Source organism: Mucor mucedo (assembly GCF_025094135.1).
Source record: "Mucor mucedo strain NRRL 3635 chromosome Unknown EV154scaffold_201, whole genome shotgun sequence".
In the NCBI taxonomy this organism is placed as follows: Eukaryota; Fungi; Mucoromycota; class Mucoromycetes; order Mucorales; family Mucoraceae; genus Mucor; species Mucor mucedo.
Window position 1 is genome coordinate 1 of NW_026252485.1, and position 25,483 is coordinate 25,483.

Sequence of the window (25,483 nt, forward strand, 5' to 3'; positions counted from 1 at the left end):
CGTCTGCTATGATGGGGGACTCATCGCGACCCATATCTTCGAAAGCGTCATTGATAGAGTCTGAACTATCGGGATCTTGTTGATTCTACATTTTTTTACCTTGTCAAAGATATTGATGAAATAAATCGTTAAAGAATGTTTTACTGTTACCCTTCTTCTGTGTGTTTGCTTGTCACTTTTAAAGCTCTCCCTTAACAAGCTTTTGGCACACCACATTCCCTTACACTGGTATATTTTGAATCCCTTGTCATTCGCAAGCTTTTCCAGGCGCAACATGTAAAAATCCCTATTATTTGCCGGGATATCCTTCCAGATTTTTAACACGTCAGGGTGGTCCAGGTCAATCAAATCATGCTTCAACGAACGTGCCAGTGACTTTAACTGAACTCGTTTGATTCCCAAATCACGTTGTGAAATTGGGACTAGAGGTGGCTTTTGTTGCTCATCGGGAATATCCTTACAAAATAACTGCCAGTCTTTTGTGTGTAAAAGTTGCAGCAGTACATTAAGTCTATCCGAGACCTTCTTTCCTTCAAAATCTTCAGAATTTGTGTCAATCGTTCGTTTACCACGCTGATCAGGATATTCAATCACTTGGGATCTTTTTACAGACTCGGTGATTCGATCAAGAGCTAAAAAAATACAAAAAAAACTAATTCAGTCACGATTATCAGAATCTGGGAAGGATATGCTTTACCACTTTGTTCGACGATACTTTTTTGTATCATATTTACATCTTCATCGGTGATGTTTGGTGCAAATTGATTTTTGAACTGATGAGACAGCGCAGCTAGCATTTGTTTGATCTCGGTAACGTCAAGTCCGATTTTACGAACAGAATTAGTGAGTGCAATATTCATATCAGACATTTGGAAATGTTTGTTTTAAAATAATTTTTTTAATGAATAAAAAGGTATAAAAAAGTTAAAAGAAGCTATGCTAGTACATGTAATATATTTTTATCCCACCTTTAGTTACTTGGAGTTAAATTGTCTGCTTATCTAAATTATGTCATTTTTTTTTTTTGACGACATGTCGTCATGTCATGGCGTTTTAAAATTTAAATGACGGAAACAAAATCGAAATTAATACTTAAGGTCAAAGACCATAGCTAACAATATATCGTACCTGTCGTCATCTTCCAGGGAACTTTCATCATTGACGTATGTCACTATGAAAGGGAAATAATTAAAAAGACGATTTTAAACTTAGGTTATTGAGTATATAAAAAGCACCTTACATATAGACATTACTTACACCGGTTACATTTTCCAAATATAAATCACACTTCCACAAATATTAAAATTTTCAAATGTCATTCCCTCCCTCTTCTTCGTCAAATGCCAACAGACAAAGAGATAGACTTCCTCGTGAAGCTTTTGAATGTGACAGCTGTTTGATGATCTTTGACAGTTACCGTCAACTCCAAAACCATAAGAGAGTTCATATAAGAACAACAACATCTGAAGATACCGATATGCAAGAAAGCAATTATAATTCTGCTGATAATGGAGACGTCAGTGATTACGGTATAAATAACTACCTTATCTCCTTATTTTAAAAATAACTTACAAGATAATTTTAGTCTCTACCACAGTTGGCATGGATGTTGATGACCAAATCAATTATAATTGCGGATGCAGCTTTGAAGAAAATGAAGGCAGGGCTCACGTTTATCAAGCCAGTAGAATCGGCTCAAACACATTCACAAAAGCTGAATTAATGAGCATTCATCTTTCCCAATTGATGCTGTAACACAAGATAGCCAGAGCTGCTTACAGGGACATTGTAAGATTTGTTAATACGGTTATTCGGGACCACGATGAGATTATGATGGGTAATAAAAATAAACATATGGCCTTGATACATTAAATTTTCTAACATCACATTGGTAATTCATTCAGAACCCGGAGCCAAAATTAGCTATGGTGAGGTTGTTGATGATTTAGTCAAAGCTAAATCCAGTGTTCATGGCCACGAATATGATGTCAGTCCCAACGGCTGTAGATTGTATGGATTGGATGATGAAGAAGACCAATGTATTGACTGTGACGACAAGCGATATAAGACTAGCACTGAATTGATCAAGGTCCCCAACGCCAGTATAAAATTGATGTCTATCGGTGATCTTCTTTCCAATATGTTGGCTGATCCGCACACTAGAGACCTTCTAAATTATAGAGCCAACAGGGAATCAAGTAACATGCAAATGAGTGATATTTTCGATGGGCAAATTTACAAGGATCTGGTAAGAAAGGGATTTTTCTCCGATCCTGACGATATCGCCATTGGTCTTTACACGGATGGGTTTGTAAACCAAAAGAAGGGCAAAAATTCTTTTACAATCATCCACGTTGTGATATTCAATCTTGATTCTTCCATCAGGTAACAATTATACTGGTCTTAAAAGTTACAACTTTCTAAACACTAGACATTAGATACACAAACGAGCATATGTTACAGCTAGCAATTTTACCTGGTCCTAAAAAACCTACTCATCTGGATTCATTCTTGCGACCCATCATCGACGAGTTAAAGGATTTGGAAACCCATGGGCTTGTTGTTAAACGTGGTGATATCGAAATCTGTCGCTCCAAAGTATATTTGTTGCTGGCCTCTGGTGATATTCCAGCTGTGGCGGATATGGCTCACAACGGTTCTCATACCAGTACATACGGTTGTAGTTTTTGTGAATCGAAAGGGAGAAGTTCAGACAATAAGTCTCATGGAAAGTATTTCGACGATAGTTCTACCCCATTGAGACCACTGCAAGACTACATAACTGGAAATCCTGTAAGTATAATGACTTGACCTTTTGTTTTCTCGAGACTAATAATGTGTACCTACTATAGATAAAAAACATTTACCAACCTAGTGTTTTCAGTGAGCTATCGACATTTACCGGTTCCTCATATTTTGGGTTGGATGAGCTCCATCTTATAGCCAGAGGTATCGGCAAACATTTATACGATCTGATCACAGTAGAAATTTCCAAAGATCAAAAGTACTACTATGCAAAGCGAGATAAAACCGTCTCAATCGCCAACTATCCTTTCTACATCTCAAGAAACAATTTGGATATTAGTGGGGATTGCATCACGTCATCGAGAAAGCATGTCCCTGTTTCTTTCCAGGGTAGCTTCGACAATGTTTTTGAAAAGATTGATGGTACACGTGCGGTGGATTGGTTGGACTTCCTTTTGTACATTGTTCCCACACTGGTTGTGCCCTACCTGCCTAACAGGTCTGCCAAAAATAACGTCCTGGGCTTGGTCAAAGGTTGTGCTCTTGCATTGCAGTGGGATCTTATACCAGATCTTATCAATGAAATGGAGGGGTAAGTCAGTATACTACAGTATTGGGATATCAGTTATTTAACAGAAATAATTACCATTGACAGCTTCTTTGCGACTTGGCACACGTATCTTCTGGAGCAGGTCAATCTGAAAAACATCTCTCGGAGCGTGTTTCGTCCTGTACAACATTACTTAATTCACGTTCCATACATCATCAAGAAACAAGGTCCCTTGAGGTGTTACTCTGCAAGATCTCATGGAAAGAGCGATTGGTGTATACTCGAAATCTAATTTAATCAAGAAGAATGGGCGGTAGAAATGCAAGTATGCTCATTGAAAGATTTGCAATTCGTAATTTCATCAACGGCATTATCGATATTACGAGGAAAATTGATTTGATCGTACCAGCCGGACTAGGTAACATCGATTTCATGTATCTTCCTGATAGCCTGGATGATGTGCAGCTTTGGGCGCCGTTTGGTGGTAACGCCTCTCTGGATGGTGAGATGATAGAAGGTATCAGATGCAGCCGAGTAAAGGAATGCCTTATCTAGATATTACCGACGATCTAGTGGTGTGAATGCTGCTACTTCTTTCGGTGATTCTGAAATTGCCATTGCTTCTCGTGCTTGGATAAACAACAATGTTTATTCCTCCAGCATGTACCGAAGACAAAGGAACGAGATAAGTCGGGGAAACCATTACGTGATGTTCACCACCAGCTATAAAAAGTAAGTCGATTCCTGTTTTCATTGAGTTAGCTTCTAACTCCTTTTTCTTTTTCTATTTTTACCTTAGCCACTTCCACGTTTCCCTTCGCTGTTGGCTTGTAGGTGCTGTTCAGTTCTTTTTCAAGCATGTTGACTTAATAACATCCCACAGTTTTTGGCGCTAGTCGAAGTCATGAAACACCACGACGTGGCCCGACACGACAAGTCTGTTCCAATTGTCAAGGCTCGTTCAGGATCAGCACAAGCAACATTCGCGGTCATCAATGTGGCAGACATTGAACATCAAGTTGGGTTAATTGAGTTTCCTCCCAATGGAAACCAGTTCTACGTCATTGCCTCCTACTATGTATTCAACGATAATCTTCAAGCAAATAAAGGAAACATTTCCATTTTGTAAGTTTTTGTAATTGCCATTCGTTTCATTACTTTTCTTTTCTTTTATGGAACACATGTCGAATAGAATAAGGTCATATTTTCTTGGGGCAAAATGATAATAAAAGAATCACAGAACCGAAAAAAAGGAACTTCCTTTTTTTTTAAAAAAAATAAATAAATAAATCTGGTTTTTAAAATAATAAAAAAATGGCAGTCTGTTACCATTTGCTTCACAGGCGCAAAAAAATTATTTTTTATACCGTAACCCATCAAATTCGGATCAATATTGCATCAAATTTTTGGCATATAGCAATCTAATTTTAACTTCGAGATAGTTTTTATAACATCTAAACTACATATTGACGGTTCCAGAAATCTTTTTGAAGCACTTTTGTTTTTTTATGATATTATTATCATTTGTAGTAATATTTTTCTCGAATCTTATTGGCTGGGGATATCGAGCAATTAAAAAAATGGTAGTTATGTTTCCATTTAATTCACAGCTGCTGGTATGTCCGCCATAGTGTCCCTATTTCTTCTGTTGTATATTATTAATTGCAAGTCTTTACAGTCTCCTTGTATATTAGTATGTACTGTGTTTATATTCCCGCTCCAAGCGAAGGTAAACATAACAGACAGAGAAATCCTTATCAAAATGTCAGAACCAATCCAGCCAATGAAATAGTTCCGGCACAACAGCCCGGTACGGAGAACTACTATGACGCAATGGAACTCACAAGACCTAAACGAAGGTTTAAACCAAAGGTCACGAAAACAAGACCAAACAAGAAATCAAAACTATATGTCATAAGAACAAACAAGCAAAGCCATGAACTAACTTAGCATAAAACAATTACATACATATGAAACATCAATCAAATTAGATAGTATAAATAACCCCACATTATAATTAATAAATCTTTATCTTTTATCTCATACTTTATTTTGTACTTGTACTTAGAAGAGTACTCTTCTGGCCAATAGGAATAGGTTCACGTGATAGTCACGTGCTTGGTTATCACGTAAGGGTCCAGTAAACATTTGAGGTTAACAAAAAAGAAGACGGTTTCTTGGTGTAGGCAAAAGATTTTATTTAAGTATATGATAGTAAGATTGGGCTATGGTGGGCAAGTATCTAATCATTGGGGTCGAGGCTATAAGCGCTGTGGAAAGTGAAGATATAAAATATGATAAATATGAATAAGGTTTGAATTGCGTTTTGACAGATCTATGAACTGCAGGAATTGTACGGAGACGGAAATTTGTTTGTTGTTGTTTTTTTTTTTTTTTTTTTTTTTTTTAAAAAAAAAAAAAGAAAGAAAAAAGGCGAAAGGGAAAAAGATATTTGAGAGTTGAAGAAGGATTTCAAAGACGTGGTTTATGAACTTTCGTCCATGTACCAGTATAAGGTGGATTTAAGAGGCGGGATAGCAATGCTATTTTGTTGTTGTCGATGATATGGCAGAAGCCAGTTGAGGGTGGTATTACCAGTACAATCAGAGGCCTCGAGGGAGAAGACACTATCTGGCTGGCAGATCTGGTCGATTTCCAGCATGATATCCGATAGGATAGGCCACCAAAATAGCCATCTATGGTATGTGTGGGTTTGTTGTCGTTTAATAGACGGTGAGAGACTGGACCATTTTGGAAGCTGGTTGATGATATAGTCTAACGGGTTTGGGCTGCTTGTAGGAGCTATATTGAATTTTTCCGCTACCCGAAGACAGTCAACCAAATGATTCCTTGATGCATGATGGTGGTCGCAGCGTGAGCATGGTACTCGACGAGCAGGGAGCCAGCCCATACGCCATCGGAGTAATCGGCTTCTTTCGAAGGTGGTCATAGGTAATTGTAGTATTGGGTCTACGCCAATATACGGTCGACATGCTTTGAGGAGGATATTGCCAGTAGTTGTTGTAAGGCTGATATTAAGTTGCTGTTGTCGGAATTTCAATATGGCAGGGGCAAGCTTCTTATCATTGACTTCGATCCAATGTTGGTACGAAGTGTACTTGGGAGGAGTGTTAATGGTAGGCCAAATTTTGCACGTATTTAACAGACGGGGCCATTGGAATCTTATCGAGATAGGAGCTGTGGTTAAATGAGGTAACAATGACCCAATGAGAGTCGATGTAGGCAGCATTGAAATGCGTACATTACTCTTCAAGCGGATCATGTCGATACGTTCACCCATGTGGGGAAGGTTGGTGAGGTGTTTAAAGACGGTTGTTGAAGCCGCTTTGTGACCACCAAACGCCAATCGAAGACATTGATCTTGGGCCTTTTCCATTAATTTGTTGTGTTTGATTAGCAACAGTGCAATGTTTAGACCATATTCCATTTTTGATCGTATAAACGTAGTGTAGAGTTTAGCTGTGGTGAGCCGAGAGAAACACGGAGAGTGCACTCCCAGAGGTTGAATTCCAGTTCTCATAGCCACGATTGCTGATCGAGTGTTTCGTTCAATGAGCATAGTAACATCTATCTCTGCATTGCTGTTGAATGGGATGCCCAAATAGCTAAAATGGTCTGCGCAAGGAATTGGAGAGCCGTAAAGTTTGAGGGGTGAGGAGCCAATGTACTTGGGTGAGTTGACAATCACACTTTTCAGTGGATTCCACCGGTAACCCAGTTCAAATGAATGTTGTTCGGCCATCTTCAGTAACCGTGGCATGGTTTCGAATGTGCCCAAAATGACCACATCGTCCGCATATAGAAGTGAATTGAGCCAGAGACCATTATAGAGACGCTTCGGGACCTCATCAAAAAGTCGGGAAGAGGATGGTATTCTAATTGATCTTAGCAGATTGGGTAAGGTGTTGATGTATATAGAGTACAAAAATGGGGATAAAATCGACCCTTGTAAAACTCCAGTACCAGGCCAGAACACTGGGGATTTTTCGCCTGCAACAAGTACCTCAATGGAAACTTGATCGAAAAGACATTGCAGTAAACCAAGCATTTGTTCGGAAACAGTAAGCTCAAGAGCTCTCCAAATAATGTTACGGTCGACCGTGTCATATGCTTGTCTAATATCCAAAAAACAGAGAATTGGGGGTTCACCCATATGGTCCACTTTATGTTGTCGGCAAAGTTCATGTAAAGCAAGAGCTTGATCAGTAGTTGACCGTCGTTCTCGAAAACCACCTTGGACGATATCAAGATCTGGGGATGTTGCATGTAGTGTTCTTGTCAGGCACAATTCCATCAGCTTACGTAGTATAGATGTGAGACTGATAGGTCTATAATTGGCGGCTTGTAAGGGATCACCTTTTTTAAATATGGGTACGACTTGAGCCGTGTTCCATGCTTTGGGTACAATAGACCAAATCCAGCACAAGCTGTAGAGCATAGCCAGAATTGGAGCGATGGCATCACATATAGGTATGAGCATTTCAGTTCGAAGATGGTCAACCCCAGGTGCTTTTCGTCGAGCCAGTTTGTACTGGAGGCTAATAATCACCTCATCGACTGTAAAAGGACATTCACCAAGTTTGTAATCGCAGGCTACTGGAGGAATACAAACACCGCCTATTGCTGGTTTTGGTGGGATCAGCTTTGGCATGCGTATTTCTAGTAGGTCATGGAAAAGTGGTTGATCACGATCCGTTATTGCTGGTCCCATTGGTATCAGTGGGGCAGAAGGACGTAGTTCAGGGAGAGTGTCTCCAGAAAAAACACCTCTTAAATGTCGGGCCATTACAGTGGCTGCTGCTTTTGGACCTTCAGGGTGAGAGAAAGAGGGTGAGATTACCTTTTTTCTACGTAATTTTTTGATGATGGATGTGGTTTCAGAAAAGGAACCATCTGACAATTTGCTACAAAAATTTTTCCATGTCTCTCTACGTTGTCGTTTTAATTCGATCCGGTATAGGGCCATTGCATCAGTATATTCTACCCATTTTAGTGCCTTGTTCAAGCCATTGGAACAGCGTTTCCAGGCACGGTGTGCTTGATCCCTTGTATCCAATAATTTTTGCAGAGTTGGCGTCCAAAAGTAGGCATCACCAGGCTGTTTTGGTTTTTTACGTCCGACAGATAGATCCAAGCAGTGATGGATAATGTCTGTCAATTCATTGGCCAGATAGTTGATATCAGGTGGATCGCTGTCGTTGTGTGTTGAAGTACCATTACTCATCGCATCTTGTAACTCCTGTTGGAGTTCCAGGTGGAGTGGTGAAATTTTTTCTGTAAAGAGTGAGATATATTTTTTATGGTATTTTTCTTGACCTAATCGGGAAAGGTTCCATAGTAATCTTGGATGCGCAGATGGTGGCGGTAGGTTACTAGTCATACTAAATGAGAGCGACACTGGTACATGGTCAGATCCCATATGGTGATCTTGATGTACCAACATTGAGGGATTTATCAGATCCTTTAACGAGATGAACAGATCAATGATACTCTGAAAAGATTTGGATCCAGCTTGTCGTTTTCTTGATGAAAGTGTCGATGCAGTTGATACCTCATGATCATTCTGTGTGTCATCCTCACTCTCGGTACCTACATCGTCATCATGTTCAGAGTCAGAAGGTGAATCATCATCCACGAGTTTTAAAACTTCAGGAATATTGGGTTTGGATTTTTTCTTGACACCTCGGCTAGCGGAAGTATAGGTGGGTATACCTTTTGCTAAGATGGCGTTCCAGCAGGTTAATCCATTTACTGTAATCCAGTCGCCTAATTTGGTGCCTCGAGCGGATGATCGTGTGTCACCTAACAGGATTGAATTTCTAGCATTGAAATCGCCACAAATAATTGTGTTGTTTTGTGAGTGATGTGTTGTTTTTGGAAGAGATTCAAGAAGATCTAAAGCAAATTCATCAGATAGAGAGGGTGGCAAATAGACACAATGGATTAAAATATCTGAAATTTGGCAAGAGAAAATAAATTGGCTATACTTATGCTCTGGAGCAAAGAGGTGTAAGTGTGTAACATTGTAATGGCAGTTAGGATTAATTAATAGAGAGATTCCTCGTTGTCCACGCCATGTTTTGGTGCCTTGTGCTTTGGATCCAAAAGTGTGATATTGGGTCCAATTTTTTGTTGTTTGTAACTGGAGAGGAGGGAGAAGCCAGGTTTCGGTGATAAATATGAGATCGGAATTAAAGAGATTATTAGTAACATGGTCAGTTTCTTGACGAACCAGACCGTTTGCGTTCCATATGGTGATGGTGAGATCCTTGGTAGTACTCATTTAATGATGGGGGCTAGTTTCACCTGAACCAGCTAAAGGAGTTGTTGTTTGTTTTTGTTGTTGTGTAGATCCAGATTGAATGGTAGTGTCAGTGTCTTCTTCCATTAAATCTATTACCTCTGTGCTACCGCCGAAAATCTTTGCCAAGTGTTCATCATCCAGCATAGCTTGATCAATTTTATCCATATGCCTCTGGTCTTTTGCTGATCGGGTTATTGGTGTAGTTGTTGTGCGAGATCCACTTTGTTGAGCACCTGATTGGTGTTTCCTGACAAAAGAGCTGTTGGGCTTGATCGTTTTGTTTTTTTCGATCTGCGCCTCCATCCGGCTATTATCCTTAATATCGCCGTCTGCTAAAGCCTGACGAGCTTGATCGTCTGAAATCCATCCTTGTGAAATAAAATCACGTGCAACAGAACGTCGAAGATACTTACGTATATATCCAATAGCTTTTATCAATCTATTTTGATGAAATTCAACCGCCTTGGAAGTACGTGTATCAGTGTCCAACTCAGCAAGAGCTGGATCCGTAAGATGATCAGTAGATTTAGGATTAAAATCTGGGATGGGATCAATCTTGAACTTTTGGAATATGTCTACAATCTCGACTTCGTAGTTTTGATGAATCAGGAGAGCCACCACACCACGAGCGGGATAGTTGATATCCAAAATACGGCCATTATCGATACCTAATTTCTTAAGTTTGTCACGAAAAGCCTTTAAACGGTCTCTATATTTGTTAGGTAAATAGAGATATTTGTAGGATCCACTACCGGATAATTCACGATTGACAGGTGCTTCGAAAATACGTGCTGCGGTCTTACGTTGTTTTGCCGTAACGCTGCGAAATTTATGTTTTGTAGGTACCTGCTGTTTGGTAATGTCAGCAAAAGACGGTACTTTCTTAGTCTTTGGAGCCTTGTCTTTGTTGACATTATTGTCGACAGTTGATTCCTTTGCACGAGTTGACTTTGCTTGAGGAAAGTTAGCATCCGAATATTTTGACGCTTGTGTTCCTAATTTCTTGAGGTGATCCTCAGGGACTGAGAAATTAAAACGATCTCCTAATTTAGAGGCGGGGTTTTTGCCTTCTAACATGGAAATTCTGGAATTGGCTTGTTTTAAGGCACTGCGTAGCTTGGCATTCTCATTCAGTACTGCTTCCAACTGGTTGAGCTGGTTGGCGTGCTGTTCGAGTTGCTTTACCATTAAACGAGCCCATTTAGGTGCATCCTCACCCACCAATAGATCGCTCAATGGTGACCTGGTTTTGTTGGAGAATGTTGAGGTTTCACCGAAAGAGAATTCTTCCATTATGATGTCGTCAAAGTCACTCGCTTTTACCGTTTCGGTGCTGTCAGCAACGGTGGTAGAGTAGTTCTTTCTGTTTCCACTGGAGGGTGTTTTAAGCCCCTTATTTTCAGTAGCATTGCGATTGGGTTGTTGTTTCTGACCTAGTAGCTTAAAAGTGCTTTTGGATGATTCAGTTACTGCAGTGCTTGTAGCCGGTGCCTTTTTTTTGGAGAGAACCATATCTCCCAGAAAAGTTGCAGCGGTTTTGGAGTGATGTCTTTTGAGAGGTAAAATTGATCTACTATCAGAGGTAACAACTTCAGGAGGTGTTTCCTTGGTTGTAGTTGCTATTTCTTGTTTTTCTTCCATTAATGTTCGGATCTCGTTTGGAGAATCACTGGTGACAATGATGTCCTTGCTGTTTAACGAGATCTTGGTTTTTTGGGTTGGGGATTTCACTGAAATGATTGCAAAGAGTTGTTCTTTCGTTTAAAGTAGTAAAAAACGCTAGTTATCTTATAAAATAAAAATTTTAGAAAGAATTTTTATGTCAATAATTTGGTAGCAGAACAAGATGGTTTCTTGGTGTAGTCGGTTATCACGTCTGCTTAACACGCAGACGGTCGCCAGTTCAAGTCTGGCAGAAATCATTTTTTAAAAACTGTCACAGAAACGTGAGACGATGATATTGACCCAAGATTTGTAACAGATGCTGTTTTTTCTTAAGAAATTTTTTTTCCTGAACTAAACCTGGTGTTACAATGCGGATTTTCAATATGTAATAATTGACTTCAACACTAAAAACGTTACTCAGACAATTTATATTTTTCATGCTAACTTTTAGCATTGTACTTCTCTAACTTGAATCTTTACCTTTTTATATTTAAAACCTTTTGACATATTTATTATTATTATTATTTAATCGAAATCAAGGGTATCGTTACCGATCCTTTGATTTCTCAAAAACTATATAAACCTTAAAATAAAACATATTTCAATAACATTCAGATTTTACTATATGCTTTTATCATAAACTTGCCTATCAAATATTATATCTTATTAGTGTTCGAACTTTTCGAGCTTGCACCGATCTTGCGCCAGTTCGAACGAAGCTCGAACCGAGTTTTTGTACTCGAGCTTGCGCCACTTTTTTTGGGTTCGAGCGAGCTTCGATCGATGCTCGCTCGAAGCTCGCTCGGCTAAAATGTCGATAGTAGTCACTTTAAGGTTAAGGTACTTGAAAGACTACAGATGGCATTTCCCCTTGATTTTAATCTTTTCTTCCCTTTACCATTTTTTTTTATTTATGCTCTAATAATTCCAATTAAAATGCTTTGGACTTTTATTTAATTGTACAACCAACAAACACATTTACCATAGAAAATGAAACAGTGTTGCACACTATACCCAACTAAGCCAATTTTTTACAGCAACCATAGTAACATGACGTAACAGAATTAATTTAAACCTTCATGTTCACAAATCCAAATGTATCATAATTAATTTAAACCTTCATGTTCACAAATCCAAATGTATCATAATTTTAGATGCAGTAATAGTTTGATTTAATTATCCGAATTTGGTGTTAAGGCTGGTGAAAAAAAAAAGTTTTCTTTTTCTTTTTCCAACTTCTATTTCAATAAATAACAATTTTATTATCATAATTTTCTGTAATTAACATCACTTTGACGTGCACTTTGTGTAATAAAAAGTGCAAGCGAGTTCGAGCTATCGTATTCGCAACCGAGCCCAGCTTAAGAAACTTCGAGCGAGCTCGAGCTGCAAAAAAACGTATCCGAGCGAGCTTCGACTGGAACACGATCGAAGCTCGCTCGAGTGTCTCGATCTTCATTCCGAACACTATATCTTATATATATAATTGGCCTATTATCTTACTGTCTCCCTAGAAAAACCGAAGCCTTAGTCTCTTTTTCTCTGTATCTGTCTATCAAGACCTTTTATTTTATTTTACTTAACTGGATCGTTACCATATATATTTATTATATATTTATATAAAACAACGTGGGGCTCACTTAGAACTGAATAATTAACTACAAACGTGTATTATTCTCCTTCTACCTTACTGTCAAAACTAAATCTAAACCAATCACTACTACTCACATTGTATCACTAGTTCTTGAGCTCCCATCTATTGTATTTTTTGTAAAAAAAAATTCTGTGTCTTGCCGGTACTACTGTTCATACAGAATTGGAATCGATCGACCAACCAAGGATAAAGGTTGTTGCGTGAGAGCATGGGTGTTCCAATTGAATTTTTATAGTTTTAGTTCTACAGAGTTATAAAAGATTACCTTTTCACGCAGAAAATATTATTGGCCAAGCTGTACAGCTTGGTCAAATATACGTATTTGTCGGACACCAAGACAATTGACATCAGGAAGCTTCAGGAGACAAGAATCCATTGTAATTCTACCGAAGTAATATAAAAGAATGTTACAAGAGTCTTCTAATTTTCCAAATAAATATCATTTTTATTTCTATCACTATGACTGACTATAATACAGTAATTTTAAATTGAACAAAGCCAAAAGAATAACCAAGTATACGGTTATAGGCGAGTTTGAATAAAAATAATAGAATGAAATAAACATGAAGTTTAAGATAAAAGTTCTCAAGAAAAGTGAGCACGGGACTATATTAGGGGTCCTCAGTCGTCGAGGTTTTAAAAAATAATATTTTTTGAATAAAAAAAATTAGCCAAGCATAAATATAATTACATTTTTACGAATGAGGACCCAAAATTATTTTGAGTTTTAATGCTTCATCAATGACGTAAATATGACATCAGTCTGTGCCTGACAAACTTTATTTTGACTGTTCTATCAAACAAGATAGACAGTTTATAAGATAAAGAAAAAGGTAATTGTGAGACTGGGTAAATTGAATATCGTTTTATTATTGAATTAGAGGATGGTTTATATAGGAATTGACAAAGTCCTTTCGGTACTTGTCAATTAATAGAGCAGGCTGAGAGAATGATTTATAATGTGAACATATTGCAGTAAGCATGTGTGGACCATGCGTGCATTGTAAGCTGTGATATTATTTATAAGTTGTTTTTATCATTTGTTAATGCAGATGTTGCGTGTAAACCGCGTGTACGTGAGGTGACACAAAATAACTATTTCGAGTTTCTTCGCTAAAGTAACTCACAGAATAGTGCTTGTATACACTACGAGATATTTGTGTATACAACATTACCCCCAACGAAAGGAGATTGTATCTATCTTTTTAAGAATTAAGATTTATAATGTGTTTAATCCTTGTTTCATTAAGAAATAATAGTCGTAACACAAATATATCGCAGATAATGACAAGCATAATATTGTGTCGTATTTTAGTAAAGTTGTCGTTAAGTTCTGAAACATAACTTGTGATAATGTGTATGTATTTTCTATCATTGTATTCTGCATGTATGTAAGTTGATTCTCCATGTCGTAGATGTATAAATAAAATATGTATCGTACTTTTTATGGTTCGTGATCTGCGTGTAACGTTGTCTTTATTGTTGAGCTTGTACTAAAACCCTTATAAATAATGTAGAGCGTGTTGAAGATCTTCCGGTTGATATAACTAATTGAGTATATGTTTACAACGCGTTGTTATAAGTTGTTATTTTTCAATTGTAGATTTCTTGATCGCTTTTTTAAGGAGTACGCATTTCTATCTGGTATCGTCCTTTTATTAACGGTCTTAGGTGGTCGTGCATGACCAGTAGTTACAGGCGTTTTTCTACGAGCCCAATATTTTTCTATTTCTTGTTTAGAATCAAAACTTTCAGTTGGTTCCCAGGTATCGTGACTCGAATCATAACCTTTTCAATTAACTTTGTATTGATAATTTCCGGCTTGACCTCTATGATCCGTGATCGCCTGTACCTCGTAGTGTAACTCAGTTTCATTTTCCGGTTTTACGTTAGATGTAGATACTAATTTTATATGCGACGTAGGTATATCTCTTGTCAACAGAGCCCCTGACTTGTCTACTAGTATGTAGCTGCCATTGGACGTGTAATTTGATACAGTGAAAGGTCCCTCATATCTGGGCTCAGTTTTGGAGTTACGTAGTACGTTTTTTATCATAACTTCACTGCCGATGGGGAATGGCGTATAGATTATTTTATTTCTTTTCATAAAATATTTATTATCGGCATCTTGCGTTTCTTTGATGCGTTTTTTCAAAGCTGGTATAATTAGGTTTGTAACTTGATCGAGCTTTTCTTTAATAGCTTTCGGATCAATCGTCTTATTAGTCACGTACCCTGTGTCTTTAGAGTAGTCAGCGTCAAAATCATTAGGTTGCCTATTAAACATGACAGTAAATGGCCTACTGTGATGTAACCGGCTGTACTTTAGATTTAAGTAGTATTGCGTACTTGGTAAATAAATATCCCACAAGTGATTTGTACCTTGTAGGCTTTTTACAATAGTGGATTTGGCTTTTGATACAAATGCTTCACACGTACCGTTAGACTGCGGGGTATAAGGTAATCCTGTACGATGTTGGATGTTTAATTGCACTAACACTTCTTCTAAAAGAGAGCTGCAGAAATCATACCCGTTGTCTGTTTGGAGTATCCTTCCGCATCCAAACAACGTAAATATGTCTAAAAATTGTTTTGCAATGGTGATTGCGGATTTATCTGGTATGGCTCGTAAAATTGTAAAACGTGAGAAAAGATCCACTACTACTAGGATATAATTGTTTCCTTCTGCGCTTGTAACTGAGAAAGTACCTAAATCTGCAACGTAATGTGTTCCAGGAGCATCAGGTAATATAGATCTAGGAGGATGGTGCCCGTGCTTACCAATGTTGAATGCTAAACATTTTTGACAGGTTGCTATTTCCTTTTTTATATCTTCTCGAAGATTTTTCCAATGTAACAAATCATTGTGTATGGCTGTTTCAATCGCGTTGATGCCGTAGTGACCTAGCTGATGATGTCTTTCAATTATTTTTGATCGCTCGTTTTCTGGAGGAGTCATATAATCTGCTAATTCAGATTTTCGAATGATTAATTGCTCATTGTTTGATTTAAGGTTGAGCTCTTTCATTGCATTGTCTTTAGCTGCAAGTGACTGCTCAATTTCAGCCAGGGCATTCTCTGCCTTAATCAGGTCTGTGTTATTATTTTTTGAAACCGTTTCTTTTCTTTCTTTATCTTTTGTTTCATGCAATTTGTCCTTCTTTATGTTCGTGGACATACTACCCCCCTCGAAGTTTGAAGACTCGTTAGGTGTTTGTGACATGGAGACATTTGTCATGGGACCGTGATTGGAAGAAGCATCGAGTGGTTCAAATAAACGTGATAGGACGTCTGGTATGATATTTGCGATGCCTTTAACGTGGACAACGTCGAAATCAAATTCTTGAATTGTTTCATGCCAGCCCAGTAACATAGAATTGAGAACCGGTTGGGTGTTAATGTAAATCAGACTACGATGATCGACATGCAAAGTAAATTTGCGTAAGTACAACCAATGTCTGAATTTGGTAAACAAGTATATGCAACCTAACATCTCCCGTCTATTGGTGCTATAGGCCATCTCGTGTTTACTTAAGGATCTCGCAGCGAATGAGATGTAATATATTTTATCGTGGATAACTTGGTAAATGATCCCACCTATACCGTAGGCGCTGGCATCACTGGCAACGTGCATGCGATATTTGAAGTTTGGAGGGGATAACACAGGCGCGTGTGACAGAGCATATTGTAATGTTCGAAAAGCCTTTAAATGTACCTCGGTCCAGATGCCTTTCAGCGACCCCTTATTACGCAGCTTGTCAAGAGACTGTGTGAATCGTGAGTAAGAGCACAGATTGGCTCGAAAAAAGTTACAGAATCCAAGGAATCGTTGAATGTCCTTTCCCGTTTGGGGTATACGCCAATTCATGCAATCCGTTAGCTTCTTACTATTCAATGATAGGCCGTTCTTATTAATGGTAAAACCCAACACGTCAATTTCAAATTGAGCATATTTAGCTTTATCTAAATTCATGATCAAGTTCGAGTTGTTTAACCGTTTCATTACTTCTTGTAGTTGCAAAGTGTGATAGGCCATATCGTTATGGGTGGATATTTGGATGTCATCAATATAAACCGTAACGGATGGAAGATCTTGGAAGAGTGTAGCTATTGCTCTTTGGACCTGATTTGCCACATGTGTAATACCAAAAGGAGCACGCTTAAACATGTACTGTTGACCTTCGTATGTGAAACTGGTGTATGGTTGACAGCTTTTTTCCATGGGAAATCGATGAAAACATTGTTTTAAGTCAATGGTACTAAACAGTTGGAATGCGCTCATTTTCTGATGTAGATCTTTAATTGCAGGTAAGATAAAACGATCATTGTTTAGAAGCTGTTGATTAACCAACCGAATGTCAATGGTAATTCTAGCATCCCCTGTGTATTCCCCGTGAACATTCTTCTTTTTGACAAAAAGCAAAGGGCTGTTGAAGGTGGTATTGGCTGGTGCTAATGTAATAATGTCTTGGTCCCACCAATCTTTCATTTGGGTATACAATTTTTCCTTGTATGCAATGGGAATAGGATATTGACTCTTATGAGCTGTGGCGTTAGGTGGTAATTCTAAAGTAATCATGGCACCTGGTAATGTACATTCCGAAGTGGTGGGTATTTGTTGATTTATTTCAACTAATGGTAATATGGCGTCCATTAAAGCTTGGCGCTCTTCTGGTGTACCATAGTGTTTATCTATTTGCTCTTTAGAAGCAAAAGGATCAATAGGGTCGGGAACAATAGGATTATTACTTTTATTCCAAGATGTGCCTAATCCCGTAAAGTGAATTCCTAACTTATCCATGAGGTCTATCCCAATGCAAACCTCACAAGCAGAGTTAAAATCGAATATTTCAAAATCATGTTTTAAGGTAATACCATTATGCGATATAGTTAATTGTGGTAGTATACCGATACGTTCAATAAAGGATTCTTTATGTGCTAGTTTAATAAATTGATTTTTATTGTAAATGATGGAAGGGGAAAACTTTAAATTGGTAATCTTTGTTGACAAAGAAGGGGTTACGCATGAAAATGAACTTCCGCTATCGATGAGCGCCCATGTTTTGATACCTTCTAAAATGATCGGAACGATAATAGAGTTAGTTTCTATTGGTAATAAAGGAGGATTGTCTTCAAATCTGTTCTTTATGTTTAACTTACAGCTTTTGGAAAACTTGTCAAAGCTTTCTTCAGGATCATCCATTTCCATGTCTTCATCCACGTTAGGAGGTGGTGTGGGGAAAGTCGTGGGACGAGTGTTGTTGATTCGTGTCATAGATCGAAAGGTCAACAATGGTTGTTCATTAGCATTGTTGGTGGCACAAACGTGATCCTTTGTCCAAGGAGTGAAGTCGCACTGGAAACAGCGTCTAGGTTGATCATTTTGATTCCTGTTATTGGCAAAGAATGTTCGATTGGTGGGAGGAGGAGGTCGGTGCTCACTGTTAGAGTTACCATTTTTATTGAGATTACTAGTCGCGGCTTTTAACGTATGACATTCCTCACTAGTGTGACGACCGTTCTTGTGTAAGATACAAGTGTTGCTATTCGTAATAGGTCTTTTCTTTGCAACGTGACCTTCATACAGATTGTTTTGACGTCCCGTCAAGTGTTGTCTGCTGCTGCTCCCATTGTTACTGCTATTCAACATGTTCAAGTTGTTACTAAACTGAAATAACTTGGTGTAAAGATCTTTAGCTAAAGACATGACGTAAATAAGCGAACGCTTATTGGTATCACTTGCACCTGTTAGGATAAAAGTGACTTGATTAGATAGCTCGACGGGGAGTGCATTGATAAAACGACTGATCAGGATCGTGGGATCGACAGTGGCTGCTTGCCTTTTTAACTGTATAAATCTTTCGATAAATACTTCGATTGATTCGTTAGGTTCCATACATATAGTCATTAAAATGTTTGACGCTAAAGCTTGTTCCTCAGCCGTGGTTATTCCATAGTTTTGTATGAAAGCTGCTTTAAAATCGTGGTACAATATAGCTGTGTTTGCGTTGTCTAAAACAAAATCATCCAACCATGCTCTCTGTTCAACTGACAGGCAATATACGATTAACCGTCTCCAATGAGTGTCCAACTTCAAATCATGGGCGTTTAGTATGTCCTCGAACCTCATTAGGCATTCCTTGAGGCTGTTGAAACCAGTGTCAGAATTGGTGGCTGTGTTCCACTTAAATAAGGGCATGTTGTTCGGTACTGTAGAGCGCTTGTCTCCGTTGTTGTCTGCATCACTTTCCTTATCTGAATCTGATGTAAGATTTTGTGCTTCCAAAATTGTCTTCAACACTGATTGTCTTGATTTCACTTCTTGGTGTAAGCTATTTACCATATTGATATCTTTGTTTTTGGCGGAAGTAGCTACGACCAATTTAATGATTAAAGCATTCGTCTCTACTTAGAAATTGTGGAGGACTTCCGTGACATCCATGAAGTTGTCGAGATCCAGATCTGCGAGGGATTTCATATTGGCTGTATCTAGATCCATGTTACTAGAGTTGATGTTGGTGGTCGTTGTGGCTGAAATTTTGCCTGACGCACTGTCATTGATGTCGTCAGCTGATGTGTTGGCATCGTCAGAGACATCCAAAGAAGTAGTAGTAGTAATGGGTTCAATGACACCATTGTTACTAGAATTTGTACTGGCAGCTCTAGACCGCGTAGCGATGGTAGCGTTGAGCATAGGGTTTGTCATTGACAACAGTTTTTTTTTTTTTTTAAAATTAAAAATTGGTGGAAAAAGGGGTAACAAACGATAGTTTCAAATTATTATACTCTTCACAAAAAAAATGTTCTATCAAACAAGATAGACAGTTTATAAGATAAAGAAAAAGGTAATTGTGAGACTGGGTAAATTGAATATCGTTTTATTATTGAATTAGAGGATGGTTTATATAGGAATTGACAAAGTCCTTTCGGTACTTGTCAATTAATAGAGCAGGCTGAGAGAATGATTTATAATGTGAACATATTGCAGTAAGCATGTGTGGACCATGCGTGCATTGTAAGCTGTGATATTATTTATAAGTTGTTTTTATCATTTGTTAATGCAGATGTTGCGTGTAAACCGCGTGTACGTGAGGTGACACAAAATAACTATTTCGAGTTTCTTCGCTAAAGTAACTCACAGAATAGTGCTTGTATACACTACGAGATATTTGTGTATACAACATTGACTTCCTATATAAAGCTTATTAACTTGTGAAGTTCTTTATTTAAAAGCAGTCATTGCTTTTGTCTCTCGAATATCATTGCTACTCTCTCGTCATCTCTCTTTTCTCTTTGGAACTCCAGTAGCTCGTCCTCACGATCTTCATATTTTTGAGATGCTCTTTTTTGTCTCTCAAAGAAGTAGGCAATGCACTCATTAAGTCTCCTTTGTTTTCCTCTACTTTGTCTAGGCGAAGGTGATCTGGTGGAAGAGAGGGGTAAAGCATCATCATCATCATCATCATCATCCAAATTGACATCATCAACATCATCCATGTTAGTTGAATGAATATCGTCTTCATGATCAGGCTGTTCATCATACGCACTTAAATCAGGAGTACCACTGACGATATTCCCATTTGACTGCATTCCTTCACCACTTACAAGTGGATCCGAGCCAAGTAAAGGGAGAAGATCATAATACCACTTCAAAAAATGGGTGGTTTCCTCTAAAAGTTTAGATATAGTAAGTTAAACAAATTTAGCGGCATAATAGTTAGCAGTTAGTAGTTTTCTTCTTACCTTCAACAGTGACGTTACCATCAACAGCAGGATCAACACCATATCCAGTAGCGGTAAATAATGTTTTCAGATATGTAATTGTCTCTATCATACGTTTTGTACTTCTTTCATGATGTCCTCTGTTGACGAGGATTTGAGCTAACTTTTTCGCCATACCTTTTTGGCTTTTGGCTTCACCTGCTTTTTGACTCTCACATCAGCTGAATTCACTCCAATTTCTCCTACCAGCATCCATTCAACCACAATATCTTTAGAGCACTTGCCAGTACTATCGTAGCCATTGATCCAGCTCTTTGAATTCGGGATCTTGTCTTTAACACCAGGACGACTATTAGTCGTGGAGCTTCCCTGGGGCTTAGGGGTAGATGCAGACAGACGTGGAGTTGTTTCTAGTTCCTGAGTTTGTTGAGGTCTAGGCTGAATGTTGACAGGTGTTTGGTTCATTTTTAAAATTTTATGTGATATTTCAGATGATATGAATGACAATCCGATACGTTTTTTTATATAACACTCATCATCATTTCGGGAGCCAAACATTATACGTTGTAATGACATAAGACCTCTTCTAGTACATCTTTCTCTACTATCTTTCATCATACGTTCCTCATTGTTCTATCAAACAAGATAGACAGTTTATAAGATAAAGAAAAAGGTAATTGTTAGACTGGGTAAATTGAATATCGTTTTATTATTGAATTAGAGGATGGTTTATATAGGAATTGACAAAGTCCTTTCGGTACTTGTCAATTAATAGAGCAGGCCGAGAGAATGATTTATAATGTGAACATATTGCAGTAAGCATGTGTGGACCATGCGTGCATTGTAAGCTGTGATATTATTTATAAGTTGTTGTTATCATTTATTAATGCAGATGTTGTGTGTAAACCGCGTGTACGTGAGGTGACACAAAATAGCTATTACGAGTTTCTTCGCTAAAGTAACTCACAGAATAGTGCTTGTATACATTACCAGATATTTGTGTATTCCACACTCATTGATTCATTACATCATGTTCAGGACCTCCTCCAATCGAATCTTATTCTGGGTAAAAGTTCGGAATTTGAAAGCTGGAAACAAAAAATAATCATTCAAGTTCATAGTTTTTTATGCAAATCTTTATTGGACATCGGACGAAGAAAAAAATTTGCTGGAAGCTGGAACCTGGAGGCTCGATTTTATTTGAGCGTCCCTATTGAATCGTCCCATGAAGTGAATGTTCTTTTACTTTTTTATTTTTAATTTATGTGTAGATATGTAAAAAAAGGAAAAAAAATATAGAAATTGTAAGTTTGTGGTGGTACAATATCACGTCCGGAAGTTCAAAAAATCAACCAGTGGTTCATTTTTACAACCTAGTGCGCCGATGTGCTTGTTTTTCAATCCCCAAGTATTATCAAAAACAACTCCTTATCAATTCTAAAATGACGACGAAAGTAAGTGTCTGGACACGTAAGATTCTCGGCGAAGTATTGCTTATGAAGTCTTCAGTGTTACTTATCTTTGTCCCGGTCAATATGTCTCTTTTTCTCTTTGACACCCTATTCTGTCTTTCTCTTTTTAAATGCGTGCAATGAAGTTTCTCTACTACGATCTAATTGGAATTTTCTTTGCTTTTCTTTGTTTTCAAGGAATTGGCTGATTATGTTATATGTATTCATGTTTACAAAAGTCGAAGAAAAAAATCAACGTAGTTATTTTTTGACCGCTGCGAACTTTCTAAAAGAAGACAAAATCTATGTAGTCCGACCGGAAGATAACGCATTTAGGTAATAAAAGTGTAACTGCACCACAGCTGATGCTCTTACAAAACAAGTGAGAGTAGTAAAATTCTAAGAATTAAATGGCGTATCTAAAGTTTATATTGAATATTTACGTTTATTGAGGGACGAGAGCCTCATCCAAAAGACTGAAAGATTAGACGGCGTTTCATCTAACGCGTGAATAAATGTAGTCATTAGCATCGAAAGAAGGTCTCGAAGCTCCATGGTTGTTTTGTCCTTCAGCCATCCGTAGCCTGTTCCCCTCTAGTTTCTCATTTGAAATATCATATTTTTATTATTTTATGAACAGATATTGTATTTTTGTTATATGGTGCTATTGCCGGCCCGGAGTATACATGACAATGAAGGATAATTAATATTAGTGTGTTCCTTATATTGGTAGAGTAATTGAAGAGTACATGTGTCCTTAGGTGATAACAGTTACACTGTGTCTCATTTAAATACAATATAAATTAGATAAAAAGATAAAATAAATAAAAATAAGCCTTTTACACCCCAATTTTTGAAGAATGATAACTACCCTATTAAAGTCTGCATTTTGTTATTATATTCAAGAAGAGTGTTTTTAGTTTGGTTTATTAAGTGAAAAGGTACTGTAATTTGAATCTAGATACAACATTTTAATAAAAAAAATAGAACCCCGATATTTCAAGCTTAAATGTACCCTTTCCGGAGTTTATTTTTAGGCATGAACCTCAAATTAAACCACCCTAGATATTTAAAACATTTCGAGATTTTCGTTTATTATTTCCATTTTTGTGTGTAAACCATTAACGTTTACCCCAAATTAAAAAATGGGACATGAAGTAATGTTTGCCGAAAAGTTAAAGGTCATTTATTCAAAAAGATGGCCTAAAAAAGTTGTCTACGTTTGTATTTAGGCGTTTAATATCACATGAACAAAACTAGATTAACTGATCAAAGCATTCAACAAGACGCCTGGAACGGATCAATTGCGGATTAATAATAAGACAATTTCAAGCATCCTGCAGTTACAAAAAGGAAGCAAAATATCGGTAAAGTTCCAGCTTTCTTTAAAATTAGAAACTGAAGGTCAGCCATAAAAAAGGACATCCAATTTCCTATTCAAAAAAAGCAAATAAGTACAACCCTTGTCTTACTTGAGATGATATACACACTTAATATGTCTAATCTTGTCTTTTAAACAAATATTCGTGTGCGAGTAAATCTCAGAACAATCATAATTTTACTGATGACTCCATCGCAAGATGGTTTGGTAGACACTATTTTAAGCATCCACAATAATTACAAAGAAGTCATCTCAGTCAATGAAAATAATTCTTTACTTTCCATTAAGTAGACAAAGATCATCTTGTGTCTCACCGACGTTGTAACAGTATATTTAAAATCAACTCATGATCACCGTATTTTACCAGAAATCTATTAATGACAAAACTGACTTCATCATGATTTTTAACAATATTAACAATTTTGAAGATGATGACTTTGAGAATGCCAGCGACATACGCAACGTCATGGACTGTCGTAAAGGATTTTTTGTAGCTGCTAGTTATATTCAGATCCATTGAGAATGAGCGGTTATGGGATGAATTTAATTAAATACAATTGGCCAGTTGTGGTTGAATCAGCTACAAGTAACCGATTTAAATAGCACTTGTAAATAACTGTAACTTACAGGTACATATATACAAAACTTTATACTGTGTTTATATGTATATTTCCATCTCAAATGTTTCATTAATTATGAAAATATAAATAATTATTACAGAGTAATTAAGTTGGTTCTGTTTTAATAAGTGTTAGATCCTCTTCCCTCTTTTTGCTTTAAACGACATCTAAATTAATTTTTCAGACGCAATAAATTAGCCTTCCGAACTAAAATTTAAACAGTTTTCACTACAAAATTTGCCGATAAGCTTACATCACAAATGGTAACAGCACGGATAAATCTTTTTTAGTTGTAATATTGCTATTACCATGCTGGGTCACCAAAAGTACACAAAATATATTCAAAATATTGTTTTTGTTAATTGCTGTCGTATTTTGTTTATAAAAAAATTGTTAATAGGAAATAAAATTGCTATTGTCGTTATAATTTAAGTGATGACCACAAGTTTATCTCGTTGCCGATTTTTTGTATCGATTTTTGATTCAACATTAAACGACGTTTCCTTTTGATTGTTTTTCTTAGTTTTTGTCATGTGTAAATTTCTTTCACTTGGCTAAAGCTGTTTGGTCGATTCCTTTACGTAAATGGATTGTTAACATAAACTGTCGTAGAACAAATGGAATTTTTTTTATCGGTTTTATAGTCTCTAGATGACGAAACGCTGTCCGAATATGTGGAGTCATTTTTTATGTTGCTTTGCTGGCTACAGTACTCACCGTGCCAATTTAGGTAAATAATATTTGTCAATTTGCAAATTGTTTTAAGTTGATTAAGCTTTTTTAAATCACAATTCGGGCTTAAACTGGAGTTGACTTTTACATGATACATAAACCTTCGATAAATTGTATTTTAGAATAGGGTAATAATAAACTTTTTTTTCTGTCTTAAAAGAAGTCGTAAAGGGATTTTGATTGAATGACTTTGTGATTTTTGTGTAGAGTGCATCTGGACTTCAATATGCCAAAAAAAAAATTTTAAGCAGAGAGAAAGGTTAAAACTGGACCACCACACTTTCCTCATAATTAAAGTCCAATATGTTTGGACAGACATCATTTTAATCATGATTAAAATGAGAATATGAAGTTTTTATTCTAAAAAAAAAAGTGTGTCCGGGATTTTTGCAACTGGATTTTAGGTGTGGGGGGAAATAATTGTCACAAGCAGGTTCAAAATTTTAAATTTTTCTTTTCCGACCAATAGTATTGTCCCGCGTATAGTATTTGCCGCCTTCGGACCATGAAATGCTTACTGCCTGTACTCTCAATTTGAGTACCCGGATGCGTAGTGTCGCAGCCTATTAAATCAAAGTCTGAGGACATTTACTGTCAACCCTGTAAGACACAAAAAGGATAAAACAAACTTTATGTAC

The 25,483-nt window shown here is 37.2% G+C and overlaps 7 protein-coding genes and 1 non-coding gene across 8 annotated transcripts; 2 read left to right on the forward strand and 6 right to left on the reverse strand.

Annotated features, from left to right (window-relative positions):
* Positions 1 to 20: 20 nt before the first annotated feature.
* Positions 21 to 869, reverse strand: EV154DRAFT_570794 (uncharacterized protein; the record flags this gene model as incomplete). The annotated part of the gene is made up of 3 exons (XM_051606220.1): positions 21 to 85; positions 151 to 632; positions 698 to 869. Coding segments are annotated over 3 exons (719 nt in total), but the record flags the coding sequence as incomplete, so codon positions are not given.
* A 4,866-nt stretch (positions 870 to 5,735) lies between these two features.
* Positions 5,736 to 7,220, reverse strand: EV154DRAFT_581112 (uncharacterized protein; the record flags this gene model as incomplete). The annotated part of the gene is made up of 1 exon (XM_051606631.1): positions 5,736 to 7,220. A coding segment is annotated over one exon (1,440 nt), but the record flags the coding sequence as incomplete, so codon positions are not given.
* Positions 7,221 to 7,658: 438 nt separating this feature from the next.
* EV154DRAFT_581118 (uncharacterized protein) lies at positions 7,659 to 8,759 on the reverse strand (the record flags this gene model as incomplete). The annotated part of the gene is made up of 2 exons (XM_051606632.1): positions 7,659 to 7,909; positions 8,006 to 8,759. Coding segments are annotated over 2 exons (1,005 nt in total), but the record flags the coding sequence as incomplete, so codon positions are not given.
* A 258-nt stretch (positions 8,760 to 9,017) lies between these two features.
* Positions 9,018 to 9,599, reverse strand: EV154DRAFT_431654 (Endonuclease/exonuclease/phosphatase; the record flags this gene model as incomplete). Its single annotated transcript, XM_051596624.1, has 1 exon — positions 9,018 to 9,599. A coding segment is annotated over one exon (582 nt), but the record flags the coding sequence as incomplete, so codon positions are not given.
* EV154DRAFT_431660 (uncharacterized protein) lies at positions 9,600 to 10,913 on the reverse strand (the record flags this gene model as incomplete). The annotated part of the gene is made up of 2 exons (XM_051596625.1): positions 9,600 to 10,440; positions 10,495 to 10,913. 2 exons carry the CDS (start codon positions 10,911 to 10,913, stop codon positions 9,600 to 9,602), a joined length of 1,260 nt encoding a protein of 419 aa, XP_051451159.1.
* A 555-nt stretch (positions 10,914 to 11,468) lies between these two features.
* Positions 11,469 to 11,542, forward strand: EV154DRAFT_t143. Its single transcript has one exon. It is a non-coding gene; the product is annotated as a tRNA-Val (tRNA).
* A 6,240-nt stretch (positions 11,543 to 17,782) lies between these two features.
* Positions 17,783 to 18,835, reverse strand: EV154DRAFT_394795 (uncharacterized protein; the record flags this gene model as incomplete). Its single annotated transcript, XM_051595169.1, has 2 exons — positions 17,783 to 18,329; positions 18,429 to 18,835. Coding segments are annotated over 2 exons (954 nt in total), but the record flags the coding sequence as incomplete, so codon positions are not given.
* A 582-nt stretch (positions 18,836 to 19,417) lies between these two features.
* Positions 19,418 to 19,746, forward strand: EV154DRAFT_529882 (uncharacterized protein; the record flags this gene model as incomplete). Its single annotated transcript, XM_051603711.1, has 1 exon — positions 19,418 to 19,746. A coding segment is annotated over exon 1 (235 nt), but the record flags the coding sequence as incomplete, so codon positions are not given.
* Positions 19,747 to 25,483: the final 5,737 nt, after the last annotated feature.